General features: G+C 37.6%; 1 protein-coding gene across 3 annotated transcripts; it reads left to right on the top strand.

The window, feature by feature from the left end:
* The first annotated feature begins 3922 nt into the window (after window positions 1-3922).
* Window positions 3923-16671, top strand: prrx1b (paired related homeobox 1b). Of its 3 annotated transcripts, none has more exons than XM_088598213.1 (5): window positions 3923-4911; window positions 12876-13051; window positions 13973-14154; window positions 14860-14925; window positions 15343-16671. In XM_088598213.1, the coding sequence occupies exons 1-5, from the start codon at window positions 4665-4667 to the stop codon at window positions 15473-15475; spliced, it is 804 nt and encodes a 267-aa protein (XP_088454339.1). In that variant the 5' UTR covers window positions 3923-4664; the 3' UTR covers window positions 15476-16671. The 3 variants fall into 3 exon arrangements, with proteins under 3 accessions (XP_088454339.1, XP_088454338.1, XP_088454337.1); XM_088598212.1 differs by having other exon boundaries at window positions 3940-4911; window positions 14860-14921; XM_088598211.1 differs by lacking the exon at window positions 14860-14925 and having other exon boundaries at window positions 3952-4911.
* Window positions 16672-27017: the final 10346 nt, after the last annotated feature.

Genomic DNA, 27017 nt, shown 5'->3' with positions numbered 1-27017 from the left:
AATACAGTATTCCCTTTTCGTTGCCTTGAGGAGATGGTTTTCTTGAATGTGTTTAGTCAGCAGCTTTTTAAATAATAAACTTAAGATTTGCTTTGTCACGGGGGGAAAATCGTGTTATTTTTCTTACAAATTTTCTTACAAATAAAAAAATGGAAAAATATCTCTCCTTGATTTAATCAATACCTTAAATTATTCTCTTACATGTTTTCTCGAATCCGACAATCATGTGATGACAGCACAATATCCAGAAAATAATACTCGTTTACTTATTGCAACTGATCTTACCATGGAGGACATAGAGTATTGCATTAACTGCGCAGTTGTTTTTTTATTTTACCTCTGATTCTTTCAATACGGAATATAAAGGAGCTCTTCATATTACTGCGATATATTGCAAGATGAAATATCATGGCACCAAACAAAAGCATTTCAATTAAGTGTTTCCTTTGATAACTGCTGATTTGTGTTTATAAAGCCGCATTAATATTTTCAGGAGTTTGAGTAAAACAATATGATATCTACAACACGCTGAAATATGTAATATATGTAGTGAAATAGCACCAAGGCATTATTTATTGGTATTTATTTATTGAGTCCGTAGCTCGCATAACCTGCTTTTTGGTGACACTCGCGAAAGCTTGTTCAAATTTAAAAGGTTCGTAAAGGTTTAAGTGAATGCATTTATTTGAGAAATGTATATCATCGCTGTATAATAAACGTTTTATGAGCCTTGTGTTTTGGAGTAAAAGTTAATAGCTCAAAGTAACATGCAAATAAAGGTTAGGTCACGTGTTCCAAGCCAAGCGTCCATACACCTGTGCGTATATTCGATCAGTCAAAACAGTTTTCAGAGATTTCTTTTTAATATATTGTTCTCATAAAATTCGTATTATTGGTTCTTTTCTAAAGGTGACATTAGGAAAGCATAATTAGTCTTGTACCCCCCTAAAAGGCCGAAATACAGCCTTTATGAAAGTGTAATTTAGTGGTAAAAAAAATAATTCTAAATTAAGGAAAGCGGATAATAAATGATGCTCTCCACACTTAAAGATTCATTAAAAATATCATCTCCAACACAATATTCCTCTTTTGGAAACATGGTGAAGAGTATTCCGCAGTGTCATTCTTACTTCCTAATTCCTTAATTTCTAAGTTAAATTAGAACAATCCATAAAAATTCATCTTATAACTGGCTGTTTTAACCAGTTCATCAGGAATCACTCTTCCGCTGTTTTGTACATTTAGATATACCTTTATCGCATTTGTCTAATCTTTAAAAAAAAACATTTATCATGTCAGAGTGGCAAACTAAGTTTCTCCTTTATTTTGTCAGTCATTGGTGTGTGGTGTATTTTCAGATAGGTGGATATTTTGCGACTAAGTTTGTGCAGTACACGAGTCAAACCTCCTGAAAGAACGTCACCTAAAACAAAGAGATGTTTCTTGAGGATTTCTGAAAATCACTGAAGGAAACAGTTACTTTCATAGCACAAGGAGTTTCGCAGATTTTACCAGGTATAATCGCTGATAACTGCATTAATCAGAATAAAGTCACGTCTACATTTGTATGACTAACAAACGAAGAAGCATTTTTCTTTCAACCCTGGTATAAAGTGCCGAAGATTTTTTTTTTTTTACCGGAAGGTGGAATGAATATAATAACCGAAGATAATACAAGCTCGCATTATCTTATAGAATGGCAAGTGTTTCATTACGCAAATTATCACCCGTTGTCAAACTGAAAATTGAGCTCATCTTTTTATGCTGCCGAAGGAAGTGAAATGTCATGGTTATAGAGAAAGAAGAAGAAAACCAATTAAACGTTTGATGCCATTTTATTTTAAAAAAAATATTTTTTGAGAGACAATATCAGGACTGTGGACAGAAGGGCCCTATTGAGCTACACGTTCGCGATAAGGGTTTTCAAAACCGAGTTGGCAAAGTTATCGTACAGTTTCGGGCGTGTATGAAATTAAAAAGGGAAAGCAAATTCAAGATTTAAATAAATCATATCCCACAGAAAAGATTACAAATGTTCCAATCTAATTGCAGATACGTTAAAATCTTAATGTTATTGTATAACGTAGTCATTATTTAAATTCCAACTTTCTTCTTTGTGTTGAGACTTCTCCTCAGATATCATAAAAATGCACTATAGCAGGCCTTTAAATTATGAGTTTGCCTGCCTAAGCCGCAAAGTTAAATCATACAGTAGTTCTGTCAGCCTTTCATTTAAACACATGGCTGTTTATATGTGTAGGTTTAAGTATCTTTGTGGTACATAAACACGATGAACTGAAAAATATTCACCCTAATTGCAATTTTCACAGCAAGGTTCTGTTCTAGAAAAAACAAAACTGTTTTATTGCAAGATAAACAAATTAATATCGGAGATATCCTTAACTTATGATTTTCTCCATTTAAGGCTCAATTTGGGTTTTGGTTTTTCTGAAAACCTTCAATAGAACCTGCAAATAGCAGGTTTGGTTAGCGAAAGATTGATTTTATCGTCCCTTATGTTAACTTGTTTTTTTTTTTTAGTTAAACCTATTCACTAGACAGCACGGATCCGTGACTTAAATTCGACTATGTGTCGCATTTTCTTCCTTCAAACGTGTTTAACGGGGAAGCTAAAATAAACATCCCCGTTCCTTGAAAGGTACAATTAAAAAGTTCAGGCCAAAAGCTAGTTAATAAACTTCCTGCAGAGTTATTTGACGTTTCCTTCCTTGTCTTTTGGGCAAACGAGAAAAAGAAAGAAAACTTTCTCCGAACACATGGTAACAGGGTTTTGAATTTGGGCAGACTTGTAGATGAAAAAGACAGACGTATTGTACTGGCACCAACATGGGTGCTTAGGCTGAGAGGGGAAAGGAGATCTGGAGGAAAACTAATGATGAAAAAAAGTCTACTCCATCCCACCGCCTTAATTAAATGCATGGAAAGAACGAGAGAGGCACATCTGGTTTCAATCTGCATCTCTTTGATGGCATCAAGTGTTCTTTTCCCAGATCAGGGGCTGGAAGCTATAGGCTGTCTGTGGCAGCTCTGAGCTCAGTCTCCTGCCATTTGAACACATGGACCCCTTTTCTCTCCGTATGTCAAGACCCTCAAGTCAAAGCGCACGCAATCCTTGACTTTCAAGAGATTCTTTCACCTCTATCTTGGACATACCACACGATACCACACGATACCACTCTGATTAAAATGCGGAGAAAGGGTGCGAGCGTACAGTATAATATACATGGAAATTATGCCGTCCAATTTTCTTTTACGCACGCGATGAGTATATAAAAAAGCAAAAAAAAAAGTTTTTTACCCCTTTAGTGGGTTAATAGAATCGCGTCGAATGCAGTTTGCATAGTGACCACATTCCCTCCCCGCCATTATTACAATAGCAGTGCTTTTCGAATTATGAATGTCAGAATCCCTTACTAATTAGTACGGAATATTCGATTGTACTGCAAATCTTAGTAGTTGAATTTAAGAGCCTCCCAAAAAAACAACAACAACATATTTCTTTTCCTCTTCTATTTCGGTGCCGATCGAATCGAAGCTGTAGTGTACTGTGTTCTGCTCTAGCCTGAAGCGGAGAACTGTAGAAACAGCAGGAAAGGAGAAAGTTGATTGAATTGGAAGTAGAATCCACCCAAAGTCTCACTGCAGCACTTTATCAAAACATGCAAATGAGATTTTTCGACTAGGATCTAAAACAAATCACGAGTTGTTAATTCCGTACGCAAATGATCATCGTGTTTGAAGTGGACGTAGTATCCTAGCTGTCAGATTCTCTTTGTTATATTTTAGTGCGAGATGGTAATAAGGTCTCCCTTACGAAATTCAGGGGCTCCTTGCCCGCCTCAGATGTTTGCCAAGGATTCCTTAAGGTCCATAATCAGGGTGTTTTAGTGGTGATGGTGCGGCGTGTTGTGCAAGGGGAGGGGTGTCTTGTGATGGAGAGAGGGGGTCTGTAAAACGTCAGAAAGAGCACAAAGGCATTGCCACGTAATTACAGACTCCTATTAGGTCGATCTACCCTCCCAGGGGTCTCAAATTTTCATTTATTCCCCGTTCAGGCTCCCCCGGCATGCCAGTCTGCGCCTTTTGAAGTGCCAGAGAGCTCCTTGATCCAACCGAAAGAAGAACTCGCTCCAAAACGCAGCAGTACAGAGAGAGCCTTCTCCCATAAAGAGTGAACCGAGAAAGCTTACTCACATGTACATCTGTTAGACATCATCTTTTCTGTAACCTTTAGTCATTCATGCTTTCGAGTCAACAGGAGTGAGCAGAAGAACTTCCCCGAAGATGTTTTAAGATCCCGGGGCGAGGCGTTTCTTACCGAGTGGCGTGTGAGTGAGTGTACGGGAGATCGCTTGTGTGGACAGGGCACTGAAGGCAAGAGCTCTCTTGTTTACCAAACTGCAAAAAAACACTCGCGTTGGGTCTGTGTTTCTACCCCTCGTGATCTGCAAGTTCAAGAAAACGCCGAGAGCATTTCAAAGCGTCATTCCATCTGGATCTGTACAACTTTGAGCTCTTGAGTGTTTTATTAAGAAACGAAACGGACTGATTGCTTGTTTTGGAGGTGCAGCTGGTGCTTTTTGTACGCGAGGAATTAATTTTGGGGGCTCGTCTTATTATTACTTCGGTGTTCTGTTTGCGTCATGACTTCTAGTTATGCACATGTAATGGACAGACAAGCTTCGATATCTAGCCGCTTGGAGAGTCCGATTACGGCTAATCTGGAAAACCTACAGGCTAAAAAGAACTTCTCAGTGAGTCACCTGTTGGACCTGGAGGAGGCAGGGGAGATGGTAGGCACACAATCGGAGGAGAGTGCCGGAGAAGCTGGCAGGAGTATGCTTGAGTCTCCGGGGCTGACGAGCGGGAGCGACACCACGCAGCAGGAAAGTAAGTGAGAAATGAGCTCTCGGGGAATTATCAAGGGGTCTCGAGTTGTGATTAACACCTTAACTCAGAAAGGATTGTCACATTAGCACATCTATGTCAATTAGACGGCGCCAAATGTTCTGACATTTGTGAGTAAGACACAGGAGAAAAAATAAACACCCCATAGCTTGTAGACCATACAAAAAGCTGTCTGTTTTCCACGGAGTTTGTGGTGGTTTGGTGGTTTGTATATTACAAAACGCAAGAATACATACGTTTTTCATAGCGTGAACTGACCCACTTGATATAGCTCTGCTTTTCTGTACTTTTAAGCAAACGCAGCGTACAGAGTTGGGAAACGTGGGGGAAGAGGCGGTAATCAAAAGTATAAGATCTTACAAGCTCATTCCGACGATACTTTATTCAGTTTGGAGAATGTACTAGGCCAACAAGATGTAAACTACTTAGATGCTTGTTTTGATGGAATTGTGCTTTCAGAACGAATCGTAAATCCTGTTTAACTGGCTGCAATAGATCATATCTGGCGCAGGCATTTAGGAACTGGCCATTAATTTGCCATTAACACTTTGATGTCAATGGAGTGTAGCGATGTTAGTGGATAAGATCAGCGAGACCAACCAATCTTCGCTCCAATAAACAAAACCAAAATCGGCACAGCGATAGTGAGCAAGTCAAGAAGGTGCTTGCACCCTGCAGCATTTTAACGTTTCTTTGAATGTTTTTTGGGGGGCAATTCAGTCTCAAACGTACAATTTCTGTTTGGAAATATTTCACCCCTAAGCATGTAATGTACAGATCTAAGCTCAAGAGTAAAAGACAACTGAGATTCCAGAAAACTATGAATAACGGACTTGCTATGGTGCAGATCGGCATATTTAAAGAAACTTACTGTCTTTATACTTTACCTTTGCTATAAACAATATAACACAGCGATTTCACAGACTGTCACGATTTAGCTGTTTCAGAAATTACGTTTTTCCGTGAAGTAGATCCGACAAAAAATGATATGCAGATGAAGTATTTAAAATAATTTTCTTTGATATACGAACATGCGTTATTCTCTGGAACAATTAGGAAAGATGGTCTGTGCTTTTCGTGGCAAAGACGTTTGCAGTGGAAAATAGGCTTTAAAATCGAGACAAATTCAGCGCGTTGGCGATGGAATGAGAACAGTCTACAGCGCTAAGCAAAATCTCCTTTAAGAGCCAAACAAGCGCCATCAATTCGCCGTTCTTTCACTTGTCAAACATTTCAGCAAACATAAACAGAATAATTTGTACCAATTACTGTACCTGCTGAATGACTGCACAATTAAAGTAGGGTTTACCAAGGCCAAGTGTTGTGTAGTCTAGGTTTCCAATAAAAAAAATAACTTACCATTGAGGTACACGTCTCGTTTGGAATCTTGTGTCAACTAGCTTTTGTACAGTTTTTTCTCGGTACATCATGAAACGTTCTGAAATATTTTCAGTGAAAAATAACGTTTTTGCAAAAGCATTTAACATTTTACAGAAGTAATTTAGCCGGCAATGGAATTTCCATTTTGTAAACAACGAGTATGGGGTTTCCCAGCAGCTAAAGCAACTTAAAATAATAATGTTCAGACTTTTTATCTTTAAGAACAATCTAATGTCTTCGTGAGAGCGTGTACATAACTACGTTGTTTTTAAGACAAAACGTGAAACCTCTTCGTTTTTTCTTGTGTGATGTGTTTGTGGATTTATAGTTAGGCCTGCGTTCTGCACAATCTAGCCAGAATGCGCTGTTTGCTTCAAACGTATAATCTTCAGACTTTCACAATCTTAAACTTAATAGGCGAGACAACTGAGGTTCAAGTATTGGCTTCAAAATGGGAGCAACCCAGTGTGATTGGTAATAATAGGTAATTAACTGTTTTCTTCCATTACTTCACGAGACGCGTGGGCATCTGTGTTAATATTGTTAGACTCTCTTATTTTAGCCGCGCGTCATTATTTGCACACAGTATACAGTATTAGTTTATTTAAAGAACGTACAGATGTAACGTCACCAGAAAATACATTTTAAAATTTAAAGGATAATCATCCGTGTTCTCTCTTGAATGTTGTGTGCGATTTCTTTTCACGAAAGGATACTGTACGTCGAAATTCCTAACTTTAATGTTTTACTTTTAGGCGCACAACTGCCTGTTCGTTTGGTTATATACAGTATTTATACAGTAGTTATATCTTTTTGTATAACATTCGTCAAGTAAATTTGTATACAGAGTCAATGTTTACGGACCCTGGAAATTTTAACTTTTTATGCTGAATGAGAGGAAAGAATAGATTACATTACGGTTATGAAATTGCGAATGACAGAAAGGGGAGTGTGTGAATCTTGTAAATTACACAGCTCGAAATATTATATATTTGAACTCGGCCCATATATTGTGAATTAAACTTCTCTGTATCCTTTCCTGGGCTCACGTCAATTTTACACTGACACTTCAAAGAAGGCAAGAAACACCCTTCTGTCTACAGATTTAGTCAGTATCTCTGTCTAGGGATAAACCTTTTTATTAGTCTAGCTCCTTGCTGGCCGATAACACACCTATTACATATAAAAAAAACAACAACTTTGTTTTAGCCCACATAAAAGTGTTGCAAGAAACTTTGTGTTGAAGAAGAAAAATCAATCAATAGCATTATTAGTAACAATATTTACACAGACACGTGGTAATAAAACATGCTGTTATTTGTTGATTTTAAGCCAGACATTCGGTTGTATTTGAACACAGATTGTGTTTTGTGTTTTTAGTTTACAGGTTCAAACATGTTGTGCAAAATAACTTCTTAGATTAATGCAGTTTATTTGTTGATGATCATATTGCATAGGCTACACAACAAAGTTATTTAACGTCGAACTCAGACATTATTACATATGTTTTTTAAAACGTAGAAGCGCCAAAAGGCCTCCATTAATATTGTGCGCAACGAACCCTTTGAACCAAAGGCTATAAATTCTATTCGGTTTAGACGGAAGTCAAATTATTTACAATTGTTCATTTGGTGATATAAGCTATGTGTAAAGGCACTTTCATATTGATCTTTTTTGCTGTTAAAATATTATTATTCGAGCTGTTTTAAAAATATGGATGTACACAAACCATAATTATTAAACCGGTTAAACACTAAAGCGCTTTTAGTCTTAGGTTTTATGTTGTAATACGGGCTAATACGTTTTTTTTTAAACGAAATTATAGATGAAATGTCAGTGTAAATATTTTTGACTTTCCTTCTTCTTTATTAGGTTTAAGTACTAGAGTGGTGTACTGGCTGGTGCTCTGGACGTCGGACCTCTGTGGTCTTGGAGTCTAATTCCGTGTGAATTGTAGCTGTATTATGCATGAGCTTGGTGCCTTAGGTACCAGGTTATCAGTTAGATTCCTCCAATTGCTTGTTGTTGTGAGCGTTTGCTTTCCGTTAACATACCCAGTGAAGTAGTGAAATAATAAAAAATAGTGTAATGACTAAATGAGGTAACAAGGTGCTTGGAGTCAACCAGTGTTAGGAAACACAACTTAATTTAAAAACACAACATTTCTGTGTACCATATTCGTAGCAGACTTGGAAACGTGGTGCTATCAAATCATATCTGCATCTATTATATCATATCTACTTAAATATTTTATTATTTATGTCATTATTTATGTCATTAAGCGAAAATGAATAAGACTAGTGTATTGAAGCCTAGTTTTTCCGCATTTGTTTCTTCAGTTTTCTAAATTGATTACTGTAGACTATGCATGTTCCGTTACAAATTACTGATGTTATGAGCTCTTGATTTATCAATCAGGACATTTCGGGGCAGATCATTAACCAAAAACTGATATCTGAATAAGCTATCTGCTAAGCGATTGTGCAAAAATGTCATGTGTTTTTTTTCTTTGGGTGTTCTTTAAGGTCTCATTATCTTTTTTATTTACAGTGGTCTAAATGTCACAATAAACAACATTCCTAGACATCAACATCGTTAATTGCGAGATATTGTTTGTATTTAAGGTGATATAAATTCCGTAATGACTTGCTAGGATAAATGTAAGAGTCCGAATATCGTTTACGATATGGCCTATTTCATATGTTTTCAGCAAAACGGAATGCCATGCAACGTTTCTTAACGAATCAACGACACTTCCTTTTATTAATGCTGCAAAATCGAATGTTGGAAAAACATGCACTGACCCACATCTTGTACGACATCACCACGTTTAAGAAGATGAGCGTTAAGGTGATACCGGAAATGTAGCTTCATACTTGACCTAGGCTAGCACAATTAAAGTAATATAATTATTGTTATTGCTGTGTAGTCCGGCCGCACATTACAAGGTAAAACTAAAGCGAATGCGGAGCTAAAGGAGGAGGGGGCGGAAGAGGACGCCATCCTCATCCTCTTTCATCTTTGGTTTGTGATAAAGAGCCTTCGAGTTCAGAGCTGATCAATCCATCAAGGAGAGACTTTTCCTCTCTTCTCTGAAGTTTTATGGGAGTGATTTTAGGAGTGATTGATGTGAGTCAGGAGTGTGTCTGTGGCAGGACTGAGATTCTCTTGAGATTTGAAGTCTGGAGAGATTTAAGAAAACGTCTTCGCTCCACTTTAGAGTTCTCTTCCACAACATTGTTAAACAGCCGGGTAGGACATTAAGTATTAAAGAGAAGACACGTCTTTGTGGACGTTGATACATTCTCAGAAGAAAAACCTTCAATATCTTTGTCATCATGATGTAATTAGCTATGTGTTATCTTTTAATAATAATAATAATAATAATAATAATAATAATAATAATAATAATAATAATAATAATAATAATAAAAATTGTACTTCATTGCGAAGTGTAGCGAACATAATATTTTACCACTCTTATTTTTTTTTTTTTTTGGGAGAATAAAAAACTTTTCAGATCAATTGTTGATCTAACCATAAAGACTCAGATGCTATGAAATATTTGAAAATAAAAATTGAACCGCGGAAGAATACATCGGCGCAGCTCTGGAAATTCTGAAGGAACAACTGAGCCGGAGAGGGGAATTAATGTACAGTTTATAGGCTACACGCAGGTGTGTCCAGTTGTGAACATGCAGGGCCGGGGTTTCTGCGGATTTCGAAGTGATCTCTAAAGCCGCAGCTGGTGAAGAGCTCGGAGAAGATGTTAAATTGGTCCGGTAAAGTCAGTAACTAACTGGTTTAGCTCAATACAATTCCGCAGACCCACAAACCCGCACCGGCCCTCCAGGATCACAACTGGGTAACCCTAGGCTACAGTGTATTCATGCTGTGATATTTTAAGTAGGCCTACCATCTAATGTGGGAATAGTGGGAATTTTTACTGGATTTAGTGGTTTTTCGTTCATCATCTTGAAAGGGCTAATATACAGTAATCTTTACCTGATAAACATTTCAAATTCAAGCAATATAAATTAGATTATTTTACTTTTTCTTAGCTTTTCAATGAGCGTGGTTACATGTCAGTGCGGTATTGATTCAAAAAACGTTGAAGGATACCAAATGAAGCCTATCATGAATTATTATAATATTTTTTTATTGAACTAGATATTTAACTCGTAGGATAATCGGCGGGTGTTTAATTTAAAGTAATTTTAAGTTAAATTATTTGTGAAAATAAAAAACGCTAGACAAATAGCCTTTTATCCGTTTTCCACTGAAATTAATCTTGAAGTTAATTTTTTTAGTACTAGGTGTACTTAAAACAATATAATTTCTTAATTCAGCTTAATTACAAAGAGACTCAAACCGCTGCATAACACACTTTCAAAATGTATACTGGAGAGGTAAACTGGAGAGGAGCTTCACACGAACACCTAAGCATGTTAGGTTATCAGAAATGATTAAAAAACCTTAAAAATCCTCATTTGTAAATGATTATATATGGCAAAATTGCAATTTTCCCCCAATTAATTGTACAAGTTTATAACTTTGTATTTGAAATGTCTATAGCGAGTGACCCAGTTCTGACTCCTGGTTTGTTGGTTTTTACAATCTCACCTTCAGCTTTTTCATTGATCAGTGGTGGAAGGGAAGGAGAGTGTTCTGTCAGCTTGCATCGACATGATTTACAGCAACGGTAAAATAAAGAAATGAACAAATACTTCCCCATGAATGCCGTGTCACAAACTTGGTATCAAACCATTTCGATGTTTGTCCTGAAGTGTAAAGTAATTCCTTCCACTGGCCGAAACTGATTCATAAGGAGTTTCACACATACCTAATATGCACAAATATGCAGTTACTAGCTTTGCTGCTTTTCATCAGAATAATGCTACATAACTAGTTTAAGATCGCATCACGTAAAAAAAGTTGCATAAGCATTTCGTGTTTCATTTGACAGCACAGCTGGGGAAAATGAAGGTTCAAAAACATCAACAGGGAGGCACAACTCTAACAAGTACCATGATCAATTTGCATAGCTGTCCTGGCAATGTGTTTTGCTGTGAGAAATTGATGAAACCTCCCAGAAAGGGCCAAATCTTTGGAAACACTTGATCTTTGTTGCACAACATCAACCATGTTCTAAAAAAACAGAAAATGGGGCTGTGGTTATTAAAAAAAAGTGGGTGGGTGGGGGTACTGAAATCTCTATATTGTTTTTCATGTTTTGTGTTAATATCATTATTGATTGCTATTATATACCTAGAAATGTTTTGGTATAATCATGTATTTTAAGTGATAAAGTCACACTGTTTCATTTAGCAAAGGTTTAGCAAAAATATAACTATTAAAAGCCGGTGTAGAGAACACATTTAACTGCTTCGCTTCTCAATTGGGAAACAAGTTACTTTCTCAGGTATTTATAAGTTGTAATATCTATAATTGTAATCCTATAATGTTTGGAATTATATACTTCTGCTCCTACACAAAATGCCTTTACAACCGGTCTTTGTTTGTAAGGGGAGTCTGCAGTCTTAGTTGTTATAAGTGTATGAACTATAACTGGTAGATGTGTTTTTTTCATTGTGAGTATGGTAGATGAAAATATGGTTTGAAATGTAATTCATAACTATTTAGCAAACTGAAGTTGACATTTCCCTTAAGTGATACATTTTAATCAGTCAGCAAACTAAATACGTTTTAAAAATATGAACAATGGTGATACATAACCATATGCTTTGTAATCCAATTGTTTCTTTAGTATTGTAACTCTTCAACTCATTGTGGCCCTTGAACTTTATTCAAGGGCCACAAGGGCCTTTATAGGTGTACAAAACATTGGAAAACAATAAATAGCATGCCAGGCACATTAAAATGCCACAATGAAAGAAAAGGAACACATGGTTATTACAACAACTTTTCTTAGAAATTAAATGTTTTTGCAAACACAAGCAAGTGCATTGTTATTCCTTTGATAAAATGCTGACTTTTGTATTGGAGGTGGAAGATGCAGTAAGCTAAGGAATAATACATTTTCTTCTTTATAAACATAACGAGTCAACTAGTTACTTTCAATCACAGTTGTTATCATGCTGTACTCTCTTATGAAAAGTATGAATTTTCATTTGGAAAAGTTTTTTTTTTGGTCAAATTAGTCTGTAGTACAATGCAATGTGAACATCACAACTTGTCGCTTACTTTAAACAAATGTTGAGTTTTCATACACGACATACAAGAAGGAACTAATAGTAGATGACAATTAACCACAAGAGTTCTAGGCAATAGCACGGCAAGGTCAAAGAAGAATAGAAATGATACCAAAGTTAAAATATGTTGGAATAAAGGAACAGAAAGGAGATAATGGAGTTGTATGGCCAGCTAGTGAACAGTCTGAAGATTAGGTTATCTAAATCACAGAATTATTACTGCTAGCATTGAGTATTAAAACAATAAGTGCTGTAGTTAGCGAGTTTGAATAATGGAAATAACATTAAAACGCTTCTCTTGTCCTTCATCCGGGCAGTTTGTAATGCAGACAGTTTGCCTCTGTCTCTGTCTAGATGATCAGCTGAACGCAGAGGAGAAGAAGAAGAGAAAACAGCGACGAAACAGGACCACTTTCAACAGTGGCCAGCTGCAGGCTCTGGAGAGGGTGTTCGAACGGACACACTACCCTGACGCATTCGTACGCGAAGACTTAGCTCGCAGAGTGAATCTTACTGAGGCTCGGGTCCAGGTAATGTACAGTATGCACAGGACTTGTCAAGCCATTAAAGAAGCTTGTTGGTCACGTACCTCCTCTTTAAAGGGAAATCTGAAGTCGGTTACAGAATTAAAACAGTTGTCAAGTTATTTTCTGGATCCGATGCTGTTCCCGGACTACGATATAAAATATAGACCTTGTTAAACCTATATACTGTATATATACCTTGTGTGGTTTGTTTAAAGCTAATACTAGTTAAAAACAAACCATAAGATTTGGTCTGACTGTCACTAGAGTTGCTGATCTCCTCAGAACGACTGCATTGTTACAACATTGCATTGCCTAATATTAAAATACTGTTATCCACACGGATGCTGTTGAATGAGGGCTATGATTTTGTTCCATTTTTAAAATCCTTGTTTATTGGAATTTTACAATGCAGTTTTCACTCTGCACACGGCAATACTAAGAAACGTCTCACTACACCTTCACACCAGTAAAAGATGTTGGAGTTGAGTCACTTAATATACTGGAGTTTTGTTCTTTGAAAAAAAGGCATTGGTACCCAAATAGGGGAGCAGAAAATCTTTACATTTGTCTCTGTATTCTTGTGTTTTCTTGTAGGACACTTAGGTTTCATTGCGTGTGAAGTTTGTGTATGAATGTTGTAAACATTTTGTATTTGCTGTACGTAGAGGGTGTGGCTAGGAGAACACCAACATATTTCTATTATCAAATTAATTTTCTTTTCAAAGGAGTTTAAATTGACATAGGTCAGTCCATTGTTCTAAATTTTCCATCCAGGATTAATCGTCTCTGACTGTGAGTCAGTGCCCCTGTCCCATCCAACGAATATTTGCAAGTTTTTGCAGCAAGTATGTACTGTATTTGCTTCTTCTCCCAGCTTGGTGGTAACAGTGTGCTGTTGGCCTGCTCCCGCCGAATGTTTTCCAGGTGTGGTTTCAGAACAGAAGAGCTAAGTTCCGTAGGAACGAGAGGGCCATGCTCGCCAGTAAAAACGCCTCTCTCCTGAAGACCTACTCTGGGGATGTGACAGCCGTGGAGCAGCCTATTGTACCTCGTCCAGCCCCGAGACCCAATGACTACCTGTCCTGGGGTCCCACCTCACCCTACAGGTAACACCAGCACTCTGTGATTTACAATGTGCAGCTGGAAAAACACACCATCAGCTGTCTCTAGTTTGTTATTTCCAAATCCCTCCTCCTTATCTTTCTTGTCCCTTTATGTCACTCTTTGCCTCCTGTTCTGTTTATTTTACAGCCCTTGGAACTACCTCTGCTTAGCTCACGCAAAGTTTAGTTTCGCCTAGGTTATCATCGTCTTTGTCTGTCACTCCCTCCCTTCCAGTTTTTTTCTCCTGCCTTCCCAGTTAATGCTGGAAATCTGAACGTAACATGGAAAAGGGACTTTATCTTCAAGGTTTTAGACATCTGCGTGACCCTCTCAGACAACCTGACGAGATACTTATTAAAAAATATATGTTTTTGCTTGCTCCAACAAACCTGATTTCTATGTAAGTTAACAATCAATGCGATTAAAAATGTATTTTGGGCAGGATTTTGTGTGACACTGGTAACATTTGTTTGAATTTTAAAATCCTCGTGGAACTCAAAAGAAGATACAGAATAGTATAGTGTTGCTTTGGAAAAGCTGATTCTGAAGCAGTTAAGAATTTGTCAGTTGAATATATTTTTTTGGCACAACTACGTTCTACTTTTTTTCACATGACCAGAAACACAAAAGGGCGTGTGAAGCCATTAAAAAAAGTGAATGCAGGCATAACACCGCCATCATATGCTTACAATTTATATATTTTTAAGCTGGTATCCAAGTCCGGAAGGAGTGCCAGTGCGAGTATCACAGAAAATGCTGCCTTCAGAATGCAAGTACTTTTTGATTTTATTGATTGTTCTTCTGTGTTTGTTTTTTATTTCAATCCACCCCAGAGGTGTACGAAGGAGAAAATGTAGCTGCTTGATTGTAAAAGGAGGGTTCCCTTCTTTATCTGTATCTATATTTAGTACAGTAAACTCTCCCCTGTTTACTCTGGTGAAACCATTTAGTCCAGAAAGGCAACATCCTTATGGAGTAAAGATTCCTGTTGCACTTACAGGGAAACATTCATTCCTGAAATCTCATACATGTATAATACATGTTTAATGCATGTATACAACCCAGGTCTTTTCATGAAATGTACATTTTGTTCAACGATATTCAGAGTGCTCTTCAGACACTTGCCTTCTGTTTTAGCGCAGACTTTTTTCATATGAATAAATCTGTGTTGTTGTTTCTGATCCCTTCAGTGCCATGGCTACCTACCCACCCACATGCGCCAACACCAATACCACCCAGGGAATGAACATGGCAAATAGCATCGCTAACCTCCGCCTGAAAGCAAAGGAGTACAGCTTAAACCAGGTGCCCACAGTCAACTGATGAGACCGAGAAACGTTTTGGCACCAAGGGACTATTGCTCCACCAGTTTTCACAGAGAAGATGCTCCCCTGTACTTGCCCAGCGCACAACCCAGTTTGAGGCTGTGTAAAGAAATAACATCTCTTGGGAATTACAATCAGATATTCCTCTTCCTGGTGTGCTTTTTTTCTATTGATGACGTTTTTGTTTCAGATGTTAGAACCCACGGGACAATGAGAGACTGAACCGAATGTGAAACGATTGAAAACAACACAGTTAATCGATGAAAGATCAAAGTCCGTCCAACTTAGACATCAAAAATCCTGGATGCTGTATTTTGTTTTATAAATCTGGAAAGAACGCTAGCAACACATCTATTTTTTTTTCAGAGCCTAGCCATGGTTCTTTTTTCACATACACCAAAGGAACAATTCCAGTCCTCACCTTAGTCAGCAGCGCCTGAGCATTTAGCATTTTTGAGCATTTTTCGGAGACTTTAAATGGAAACTCTCACAACCTTTCCTCTGCATCTCCTGCCTATCCCGTTGGCTGCTCTCACCTCCCTTTGGATTAAAATATCTGACAAACATTACGAAATACACATGGGGCACCCTCGGTGCTGAGAAGAACAATACAAAAGGATGATTTGTTTAAAAATATAGACTGGGAAATTTATAAACATTTTATATTGCTATTATTTTTATTTCATTTTTTCCATTTTATACCACTGACAAACAGATGCATTTTGAAATATATCATGTACATTATGCAGGCAAGCTTGTAACTCTGTTTGAGCAAACTAAAAAAAAAAAACTTTCTTTTGAACATGAGATCCAATTGCTGTTTCTCTTTGTATACGTCTTTATTTGTAACTGATTTTAAATTTTCAGTACAATAAAATATGCAGTTCAAGCAATGTAGTTAAACCGTATTACACAGCTTCTAACTGGAGATGATCTTCAGTGAGAGGGAAACTTGCTGGCTTTGAAGTTTAGGTTATATCAAATTTTTTTTTTCTGTCGGCATAGAATGGTTTGTTGCTCTGTGTGTTCTGATTATTCACATTTAAATGCAACATCTCTACATGGGACTGTTGCTGGCAACAGTGATATGATGTGAGTGCAAATATACCATAAAAACAAAGGTTTTGCTGTTTTTTGTATAGCAATACAACAGTGCAGAAAAACACCATTACGAATAAATATTTCCACAAATGATGTTTTTTTTTAATTTTATTTTAGGAACAACGACTTAGTGGTTGAAAAGAATTTAATGGCCGAAAAAAAAGAATTTCAATTGCCTTCTTAACTAGAAAGTGAACCACGTGTAAATTTAGCAGAAGATTCACACCAAATCACACGTTAGCGTGTCTGTCTGAGAACTGTCACTCTCTAAAAACAGCTAAGTGTTTCAATGTAAGGACAAAATGAACTGTATACAAGAGAGATCTGCCAAGCACATCTGAAGCAGCCCTACACCCTGTTTCCAAACTCAAACCACATTTCACCCCTTTCTGAAGAATTGATCTTTTTACACTAAATTATTTTAGATGAATAGGGTATTTCCTTTATGTGTGTGTGTACATGTGGGCACATATAGGGCTATGTGTACTGTTGTGTGTAAGAATGACTTTTTAACTGCTAGATGGAGTTCATATTTACCTTGGACGCTGGTTCAAATAAAAACTGTAATGATTTAGGAAAGAAAACTGTCATGGAATTTGTGCAAATACTGTAAAAGTGTTTTACTACCCCAAGATGGACTCTCTTGTGGCTATGGGCTTACTGAATCCACCTAGCTGTCCCAGGTCAAGCTTTTACAGATTTCGCTGAATGGAAATATTTATTTTAAAAACAACATTTTTATGATGCAGGAAATCCTTATTTCTTTTAAGTGGACCCTGTGGCCTCATTTGGTTTAAATGCCTCTGTAGTGTTATTTCTGCCTAACGTTCTCCTGATATTGCCACTTGCCTGTGACAGTTCATGCTTTCCTCAAACACCCTGATGTGAGCTGCTTGATGTTGTAAGCCGGCAGGGGAATTTGGTCTCCCTCTGCTTCATCTGGTCCTTGAAATGTTGGAGCAGCTGATCTCTTCAGTGGGCTTTGATCTCTGACTTGTATAACGTTCCCACTTGTCAGTTGCATCTTGCCTTTTCTTGATAAGCATCCCTATAAAGGTTTTTGTTCCAATTACTACTTAAGCAGGAATACATGTTCTGTTGGGAATGATGCAGCAAGTATGTTTATCCAACTCCTTAGAATGTCTTTAAGTCCTTAACGTTTTCAAAAGTAGGTGACAAAAGCAATCCTTTATTTTTCTCACAATCTAAACCATGATCTTGCACATTTCTGCGGTTTTATTCCCTTCCACAGAATGGCCACGTAAACTAAGAAGTGCGTTTGTGTCTTTATATACAGTTTGGCACAAATGAAAGACACAGCAAGTCAGGAAAACAAAGTCATGATGTCTTTGAAGGTCTCATTGCTACTCTTCCCATGCTCCAAATTGTGTAGTCTTTCTCAGCATGAGGCTACAGCTGTCACTCTGGGGGTCTCAGGGAAATTAGATCAAGTAGTAATCAGAAAGTGCCAACACCTTTCTCTTGTGTCTGGATGTGGTTTTAGCTACTACAGCAATTCTGCTTTGAAAGGAGTGTTTCATTTTCCCTGACAAACAACAATGAATGTGCACCCTTGTGAACATGACGCTAAAATTATTACAGCTGTACCGGAGGAGCTTCTGTTTGTAAAAACTGACCACATAATTTCTGTGCAGCTTAAGCCTTATGTTTCCCTAAGGAGAAATGTGCAGGTCAGCTTTCGGGTGTGAAACCATCTTTTTCCAAATATTGTTGTGATGCTGTTAGAGATCAAAGCTATAATGATAACTTTGCATTACATGTATCATAATATATCCAGCTAAATCATTCTTGCCAACAATGGTTGTCTATGTTGAAAGTGAATCAGGAGGCTGGATTTGTTATAAATCTGTGAAGTATTGTGTTACTCTGTCAACACAGAAAACTAGCAGGCAAGCTCAGGTTCTGAAGAGTGGTACTCGAATAATGGTGCTGTTTCCATTAAAGAACATTCTAGGTTTGGTATTCTATTTGAAGATGTGGGGAACGAAAAAAATAATTCTGCATCCTACCAGAATGAAATCCTCTACTTAGTAGAGTACTTGACAAAACAAGCTTATAGACATAAAATATGTCACACAGACATAAAATTAAAATGGACATTTTTGTGTAAAAAGCATTTATATATTTTGTGTAAAATAGTTTATCCCTCTGGTAGACTTAAATTAAGTGTACTTTTGGTACAAGTCATCTAGCTTAAACCTACAACACTCCATATATGCCTGGCATAACACGTACTGTACTTTCTCTGTTTCTGAACGTCTATACATTCAGTGTCTTTGAAATTAGCGATGCACCTCTCTTCAGGGCTCTTAAAGTACAAATTGTGATGGCTGTGCCCAATTAAAACTCAGCATCGAATATCCGGTTAACATTATTTTTCTCACTTCACATCCTTACAGAAATAAGAACACGTGAAAGGTTAAAAATCCAACCCATCTAGTCCATATCGTAGTTAAATGATCCAAGAATCTCTTCCAGCCATTCCTTTAAAGAAGCCAGGGCATCAGCGTCAATAACACGGAGAGCATTTACTTTAAGTACTGGCAGATCTCTTCGCTATAAAGTTATAGTCACATTATATGACCTGAAAGTGTGAGAATTTGTGTGTGCGATAAAAAATGCATTACTATGAAATACATTATATATAGATATGCATTCCTTCCTGGGAAACATATTTGTGAACCATCATAAGTGGCATACACTTTGCTGGTGGAAATAACATTTTTACTGCCAGATCCATATAAGGTTTTACATTTTTAACTTGCTATAAATCTCCAGCAAATGCTTAAACAGTGACGCTTTCATTCTGCTTTTTACATTTACGGTTGCTTCTCATTAGAAAGGAAGTCTTTAAAGTCCAGTGAGCTCAAATGCCAGACCAGTTTAAAATTAATTTAAATGATTATGACACGCAATGAATTTGTAAGTGATACTATTTGGTTATGGGAATATTTGTTTTTTTCCATTTGTAATTTTTAGTATTGTATGTCCTGATAGGATTTTTTAAAATGCTTTTAAATTGACTTAGAAACACAAGTTCACCGACAAAACCTTCCAGTGCCTTTTTTTCCCAAAAAGTTTTGTCATTGCCTTGAGATGGATGTGCCAGAGGTACCTTTTCAGTTTTGGCTTCAACCTCAACAGGAACGTTATTACATTCCTGTACCTGAAAGCAAAGGCAGATAAATGCTTTGAAATATAAAATAAGGTTATACGAAGCAATATCACTTATAAAAATATTTAAAAGATCCTACAGGGTGACAATCCATTTTAAATGCCACACAATGCTCTATCTGAAATCAAGACTTTGCCGATTGTGATATTTGTAGATCTGTTCTCTTTGCCAAACCTTATAATACAAAATTATAATTTCCCATACAAAATTGTTTGAAAAAAGGCTGGTTAGGTGTGAAGTGTACATTAGATGTGAAAATATACAGAGAGAGCCATTTTGTTTTTAAGGGGCTCACGAGGAAAGCTTGTGAGAGTATAAAGGAAGCAATCGACTACATAAACAGGAAAACAATCGAGTGACTTGGGTTGTGTATGTTTTATCTGTCACAGGCTTGCTTTAGGACAGGGCTTTAGCTGAGTGGGGGGTAGTCTCTCTGTGTACCAGCAGCAAGAATGTCCTCCTGCTAGATCCTCGCTGGGTTCGGAGCAGTAAAATGTAAGTCCTTTCCCCCGTGGGGAGGTGAGTGGTTAATAAAGGCTGCCCCCAGTGTGGATCATCTCCTGTCTTGCTCGCCGGACTCCTGTCTCACCTTTCATGGCCAGGTCTGGTGACCTGGAGTGTTTCCAGATGTGCGTCGCTCCTGACCCCGGCCACAGCCCTCCATCAGTACTGACGGCATCCCCCTCGGAGAGCCGGCACCTTCCACTAGTGGATGACATGCAAGGAGTTCACCTCTTCAACTCCACATCTGGAGCCCATTAGCAGTGAGACAGTTATAAAGAGTCTAGCTATGGAACACAGATTCAACACGGCTCCAAGGAGATAGATTTGATTTGACTCCTAACTCCGGTGTCAATCCCCCTCCCCACACACACACACTTCCCATTTTTCTCAAGCCATTTCAACCGATCGCTTATGAATGATGACTGAAGCAAATTAATTTTCATATGTTACGAAGGCCTTATTAGTGCTCACGCCGGCCTTGGATAGTGACGTGCTTTGAAAAGTTTCACAGCTGTGAACAGTATGTGGTGAGAATGATGGGGGAAATAAGAAGAATGCTTGAAAGTTCAAAATGTAAAATGAAGTATGTTTTTCAGGGCCCCATTCACAAAAGAATTTCATGCTGTAAAGTTCACCTTATCCACGGGTTTATCTTCGGAGAAGGCGCACCCTATCACGTAAGGTTTATGTTTTCTGTCAATCACTGAGGTCTAACACAGAACTGAGGTGTAAGCTTTTAAGTAAAACGTGGGATTTTAATGACTGAGTGGAATATAGGAGTGTGTGTATGTTTCTCTCAATCGTTCGTTTTTACAGAGATAGTGTTTTGGAAGAATCTTCAATCTAAATGTTGAACAAAGTTCAGAACCCAAATGAAAGCCTATAATAGGGGAATGTGATTCTGAAAATTAAGATCTGATCTAAATTTGCGCAAACTCCTTTGCTGTTGCATAATCCAGTTTCATATCACTTACATAATCTTAGCACAATAAAGCAAGGAAGCAAGATATGTGCATTTCAGGGGAAGTGAATTTCTCCCGACATTTATCATGCTGTCTTTCCATAGGATATCCAATTGCAGTTGCTAATGATGAGCAGCCAAACAATTTATTTAATATTGTTTTAACTCCCTGTCTGTAAAGGCAAAAGATGGCAACAAGTATAACATGTCTAGTAATCTTAATTTTATATGCACATTTCATGTCCAAACACAAAGTGCATTCTGGTAAAACATTCATTTAAATCCACGCATTGACATGTGTTCAACATGTAATTAATCAAAAATAACACATTGATCAACAGACAAAAGAGGTGCAAAAACATGTGCTTTTAAACCATATTTCAAAGTACCACTAGTCTTGCCAGATCTAGCAGGACGAATTGAAAGACCATCCCAAAACCTAAGAGAGAAGGAACAAAGATCTCCCAGAGATTGTTGCCTCATGTCAGGGAGAGAAAATAGATCTGAGCCCAGAGAATGCAGACATCATGGAGATTTATAGGAGATCGCGAGTCACTAATGTGATCTGGAACCAATCCATTCAAGGCTTTAAAAGCAAACAACAGTGTATGGTGATAAATGAAAGTAATATGGTATTTGGCTATCACGTGTATAAAAGAGCCTACAGCAGGTAGAAGTCTTCTGTACTTTCTTTTCATCAGCAACAATGTTTATCTTCATCACCATTCAGTTCTGTACTTTCCCACTACTGGCATGCAGGCTGTTCTGTGTGCCACACTGCCAAATGACTGTGGTCACCCTCAGTTCAGGCCCAGACATGGAGTGTAAATACCATGGGTGTTAGGTTTTGGTTCCCTAGTTTGCATAATCCCCCCACAAGAAATTTTCCAATAGTAATAGCTATTAAAGGATTTTTAGGGAACCAATGTTGATGCAGAACAACTTTCCATTTTCTTGTATTACAATACAATGCTATAATTAGCCGTTTTTTTCCAAGAAAAAGGATTATCCTGTAATAAACATTTAAGCCACTCAAACCAACAGCTGTGGAGCTCCAGTATTGAATGAATTAGCATTTTCATTTTCTCAACCATAAATAGACCACTAAGTACAGTATTGGGGGGACGGATGGGTAATTATGGTAGCTGACATGACGTACATTCGAGACAGTGTCACCATATAATCATGTTCAGACTAACTCTACGCAATGTATTTTCCTATGCACTTGAACTATTTAAAGTATTCGCTTTTTCAGACCTTTATTCTCAACCACAGAATACCAGAAGATATTAAAGTGGGTAACATGGCTCAGAGCAAACCGTCTAGGCATGGTGGCCCTAAGCAGACTACTCTATCACCCTTTTCATCCAGCGGATTTTTGAATGCCACAGAATGAACTGATACGAAGAGCTAGGCTTGTTCACAAGTGCTTTCGTGTTACGGAAAAAAAACGCTGGGGAAGAAATTCTTTTTATTTTTGTTACGCCACCATCTGTAACGTTTTGGATCACCTCGACATGGCCACATTACAACTCGTGCAGAGTCAACAACGATCAAAGACAGTATGTTTTTAAAGGTACATTTACATTTTGCGCCTTATTGTGTTTTTTTTGTTACGTTTTTTCTTCAAAATCTTCTGTACCGTGCTTGTACAATGAAGGTGTTAACACCATAAAGTTAACGAATAACCGAAAACTCAAGTACATTTTTTCCAAATTGAATGTCCACAACAGAGCATTACAAAGACTATAAAATGCATTCCACGTGATAAATAACGTTTACTAAGCGTATAATTGTACATAAAACTGAATAAATATATATATAATTAGTTCATGATTGAATAAATAAAATGTCTGCTTCATCTTGCTGTCACACGTCAACGACATCTTTCATCATCTCTTCAGCATGTTCAAACGTCATCACTTCAGCGCCCTCTGCTGTCCATTATACTGACGCATCTGAATTCTGTAAAAGTCCCTCGAAGGTACATGTAGGTTCATAGGTCCTGCCATAGATGTAACTAGTAACGTAAAGTAAATAAAAACTGCAAACGCCATTTTAGTAGCAATCAGCATGCGTTAAAAATGTAAAATCTGAGGTTAAATCAGTTACTCGCTGAACAATTAACAGTCACGTTTTAGGAATACCGCTGGGCTACATGGTTGTAGAATCCGTTTGGTGTGTTCTTGTATTTATTTGGTTGATGGGAGTCAAGGAACAGGTGAGATGGCCATTCCTATAAATCAAATCAAAAGGGCCTAGAATTACTTTAAAACAGAGGAGCTGATTTAAGGAGACCTTAAATATCACTGCTTGTGATATTGAATGTCTTCAGTTTCGTACGTCATTATTTTTTAGTTTGTTTCTGGTAAACCTGCACGCTGATGAGACAAGACTTTAGAGGTCTGCGAGTCCATTGCAAATTAGACCCAATTTGCTTTTGTCATAGCAAAGCTATGTAGAAATATAAAAATGCCAAGTTTTCAAGTCACTCCTCCACCCCCCAGCCACACACAGCCTAAGTCCCAGGGCTTAGTTTACTGAAAATAGAAAAGGGATTAGTAGAGATACATGTAGATCTCTCATAAATTAAATGTATTTTCATTGCATATCTCTTTTTAATGGTGCAGGAGTCACCTTTTCACCTGAATTTACTAGGCACTTGGAGTCTAAGGTGACTACTTCTTGGCAGCCACAATAGTGACTCCAGCTGATAAAACCAATTTTTCTTTTCTTTCTTTCCCTCCTTTTTAGGCAGTGGAAAAAGAAGTTAAAAAGCTGTAAGAATTCTCTGTGGTAACTGTCACTGAACTGTGAAATGGTTAACATAGGAACCTCATCAAGTGGGCACCCACACAGAAGGAAAATAAAAGTCCAGTGCTCTGAGGTGCCAGAGCAAAATATTTGTGTTGCAGTTTGCAGCTGTCAACAGTCTTGTGCCTTATGGTTTTAGACCTTCAAATAAAAGTATTTTTAGCTAAATATTAAGGTGGTTTTCTTTTATTACACTTCATTTCTATTTCCCCACTCAGTTTACCACATGATCAAAGAAACTTCACACATCTGTAAATGGATCGTTGTAGGACATTTGAAAAATATGAGTAACTTGTTCCATGGTGTCTTTCGGGTATTATTAACTTAACTCACAGAACTGTCCATCACTGACACAACCCCCCAAAAAGTACTTACCAGGGTGATAAAATCAACTGAACTTAGCACCGTCACTTACTATTCAGTGCTTATTTATTTACACCGATTCTGCATTGCTCCCACACAGAGCTGTTTGTAATTAAATTCAAGCATAGCCCTCACAGGGCTGGAGAAAATGCTCAGCATATTATATAAATGGCAAAAATCATTGGCTTGCTTTTGGCAGAATACATAGCAAAATACTTAGCACATGGATATTCCCCATGTCATAAATACAGAAGGACTGTTCATTTAGTACACGGGTCTGCAGATCTATAGTTCTGAAGGTTTTATAGGCAGCCTCACTGTTCAATGAGCCGAGATCTGGGAAATATGTTAGCTCCTAAGCCAGGTTCACACTACAGGGCTTGACACGACTTCTGGTTGAAGAGCATGCCAAATTAAACGACTGCAGTTGCTAAATCTCGCTACCTTTTCTGTCCTAGGGGGGTGTCAAATTATACGATTAGGAATCGCAGGGGGTGTCTAATTACACGATTCCCTCACGACTTTTCTTTATGGTTCCAAATCTCGTGTTGCGTCACGAAAGCACCGCGAGGTCACCTCATTTTAGCAGCCAATCAATGTGGAGCACACAGGAATGAGAAGAGGACCGCCGCACGATAGTGAACAAACAACATGGAGAACAAGCACGTAAACGTCTTGCAAAATGAAATGCAGGCATTGTTTTCCACAAATAAACATCTTCAAAAATATAATTCTTTTTTTATAATTATAGAACACATCTACAAAAATAAAACCGTTACAAATATTCAACATTTAAAACAAATATTGTATTAATAGGCACGTTATCTCACAAGTACACATCTGGCTTGCTGCCCATGACTTGCGACTCACTACGAGAAAATCAAACCTGTTTGATTTTATCAAAGGGAGTCGCAGACAGTGGTAGGGACTTTTAAGACAGCTATGACTGAGTCGCTGGGGGTGTCACACTACACAAATGACGGCAACGGGGGGGCTGGGACTCTACAACTCGCTGGGATTTTCTTACGATTATGTAAATAAAGGCTACGACTGAAAATCCTAGGAAACGTCGTGTAGTGTGACGCCAGTAAGTAAGCAACTGATTGTGCTGATGTAAATCATGCAGAGCCTGGCTGGAATAAAAATCAGAAGACATTGCTGTTCCCCAGGACAGGAGTTGCAGAGTTGTTATGACAACAAAATGAGCATGCTTGATATCCCAGAGGTCTCAAACCCATTTCCTAGTGGACACCCCTTTTCCTCCTGGTTTTTGTGCCAGCTGCGTTCTCAGTCACATAGCTGATTTAATTATTTAATTAGCTGCATAGTTATCACACTTCTAACCAGGCACTGAGGTTGTTTATAATTAACTCTAACTTTGATTAAGTGAATACTGTATACTGTATAATGAATTGTAATAGGCCTCAAGAAAAGTTACATACAAGCCTAATGTAATAAATAGTGAGGGAAATGGTTTATTTGAATACTCAGATTGGGACAAAAACACAGCAGAAGAACCACAGCCTTAGTATGCGAATACACAAAAAAATGACAGCATATTGGAAAGAATAGCACCTTTTATAATGAAATCATTCTATACAGACAGCAGGTCATCTTACGTTACATATTTATATAAAACAAAAAAAGGGGCATTTGGTGTTTGGGATGTTTGCTATGTAGCCTAAGTGGCACCAATTTGTTACATACCAAGGTTCTGTAACAGGAACAAAAACGTGTCTTAAATGTCAGGATGTGTTTTGTTAACAGAATCTTAAGACTGACTTGAGGCAGATCAGTGCAAGTGCTGTGATTTCATTTTTCAAGAAATCTTTTAAAATACAGTCTGCTGTTCCTGGATTGAATTGTATCAATCAAGAACACTAAAGGCTGTTCCCAGTCTAGACAATGTGCCCTGTTTTTCTCTATGGAAATACCATACCATGCCTGGAGGTTGGTCTTTCTCAGACTGTTTCAACCCTGGGTCTCAGGGTTGTACTGATAAAACCTCATTGAAAAGTTACAGAAAGAAAATCTTGCTGACATCCCAGACTGAAGAGAGATTCTGGAACAGTTTTCCAAAAGATTACATCAAAGTACATCAAAGCAAGTAACCACAAGGTTTTTTTGGAGGATCTTACAACCTTTTTCAGAGGGAAAAAAATAACTTGGCACTCCTCAAGTCAGTTTTTGTGTTTTTCTAAAAATACAAATGTCAAGCAAATAGCAGCCCAGATTTCATATTAGGCCTTTGACAAAACCAATCAAGTAGATGGATACATATTATTTTTATATACCAGCGATAATAGAGAGAGAATGAATGAACTACAATGCTAACGTAAGTCAATTTCATTTTCATCACAACATTAACTTTTAACATATCTTTCTTCCAGTGTGAATGATGGTTACTCTACTATGAAACATGTTAAATTTCTTTCGATGACAGACAAGAAACACAATGCTTGTAGCTTGTATCGCACCTTAACAAAGCCTTTGCTAAGCAGCTGGAGGTGCTGTAAAAATGCAACCCCTCAATGCAGCTATAACTACAACCATTCCTGTAACATGGAGCTACAGAGCTAACAGAGCATGTTGCCTGCAACA

The sequence above is a fragment of the Lepisosteus platostomus genome, chromosome 11 (assembly GCF_059453375.1).
Source record: "Lepisosteus platostomus isolate fLepPlt1 chromosome 11, fLepPlt1.hap1, whole genome shotgun sequence".
Lineage (NCBI taxonomy): Eukaryota > Metazoa > Chordata > Actinopteri > Semionotiformes > Lepisosteidae > Lepisosteus > Lepisosteus platostomus.
Note: the sequence above shows the minus strand (reverse complement) of the source record. Positions and strands in the feature narration are given on the sequence as shown.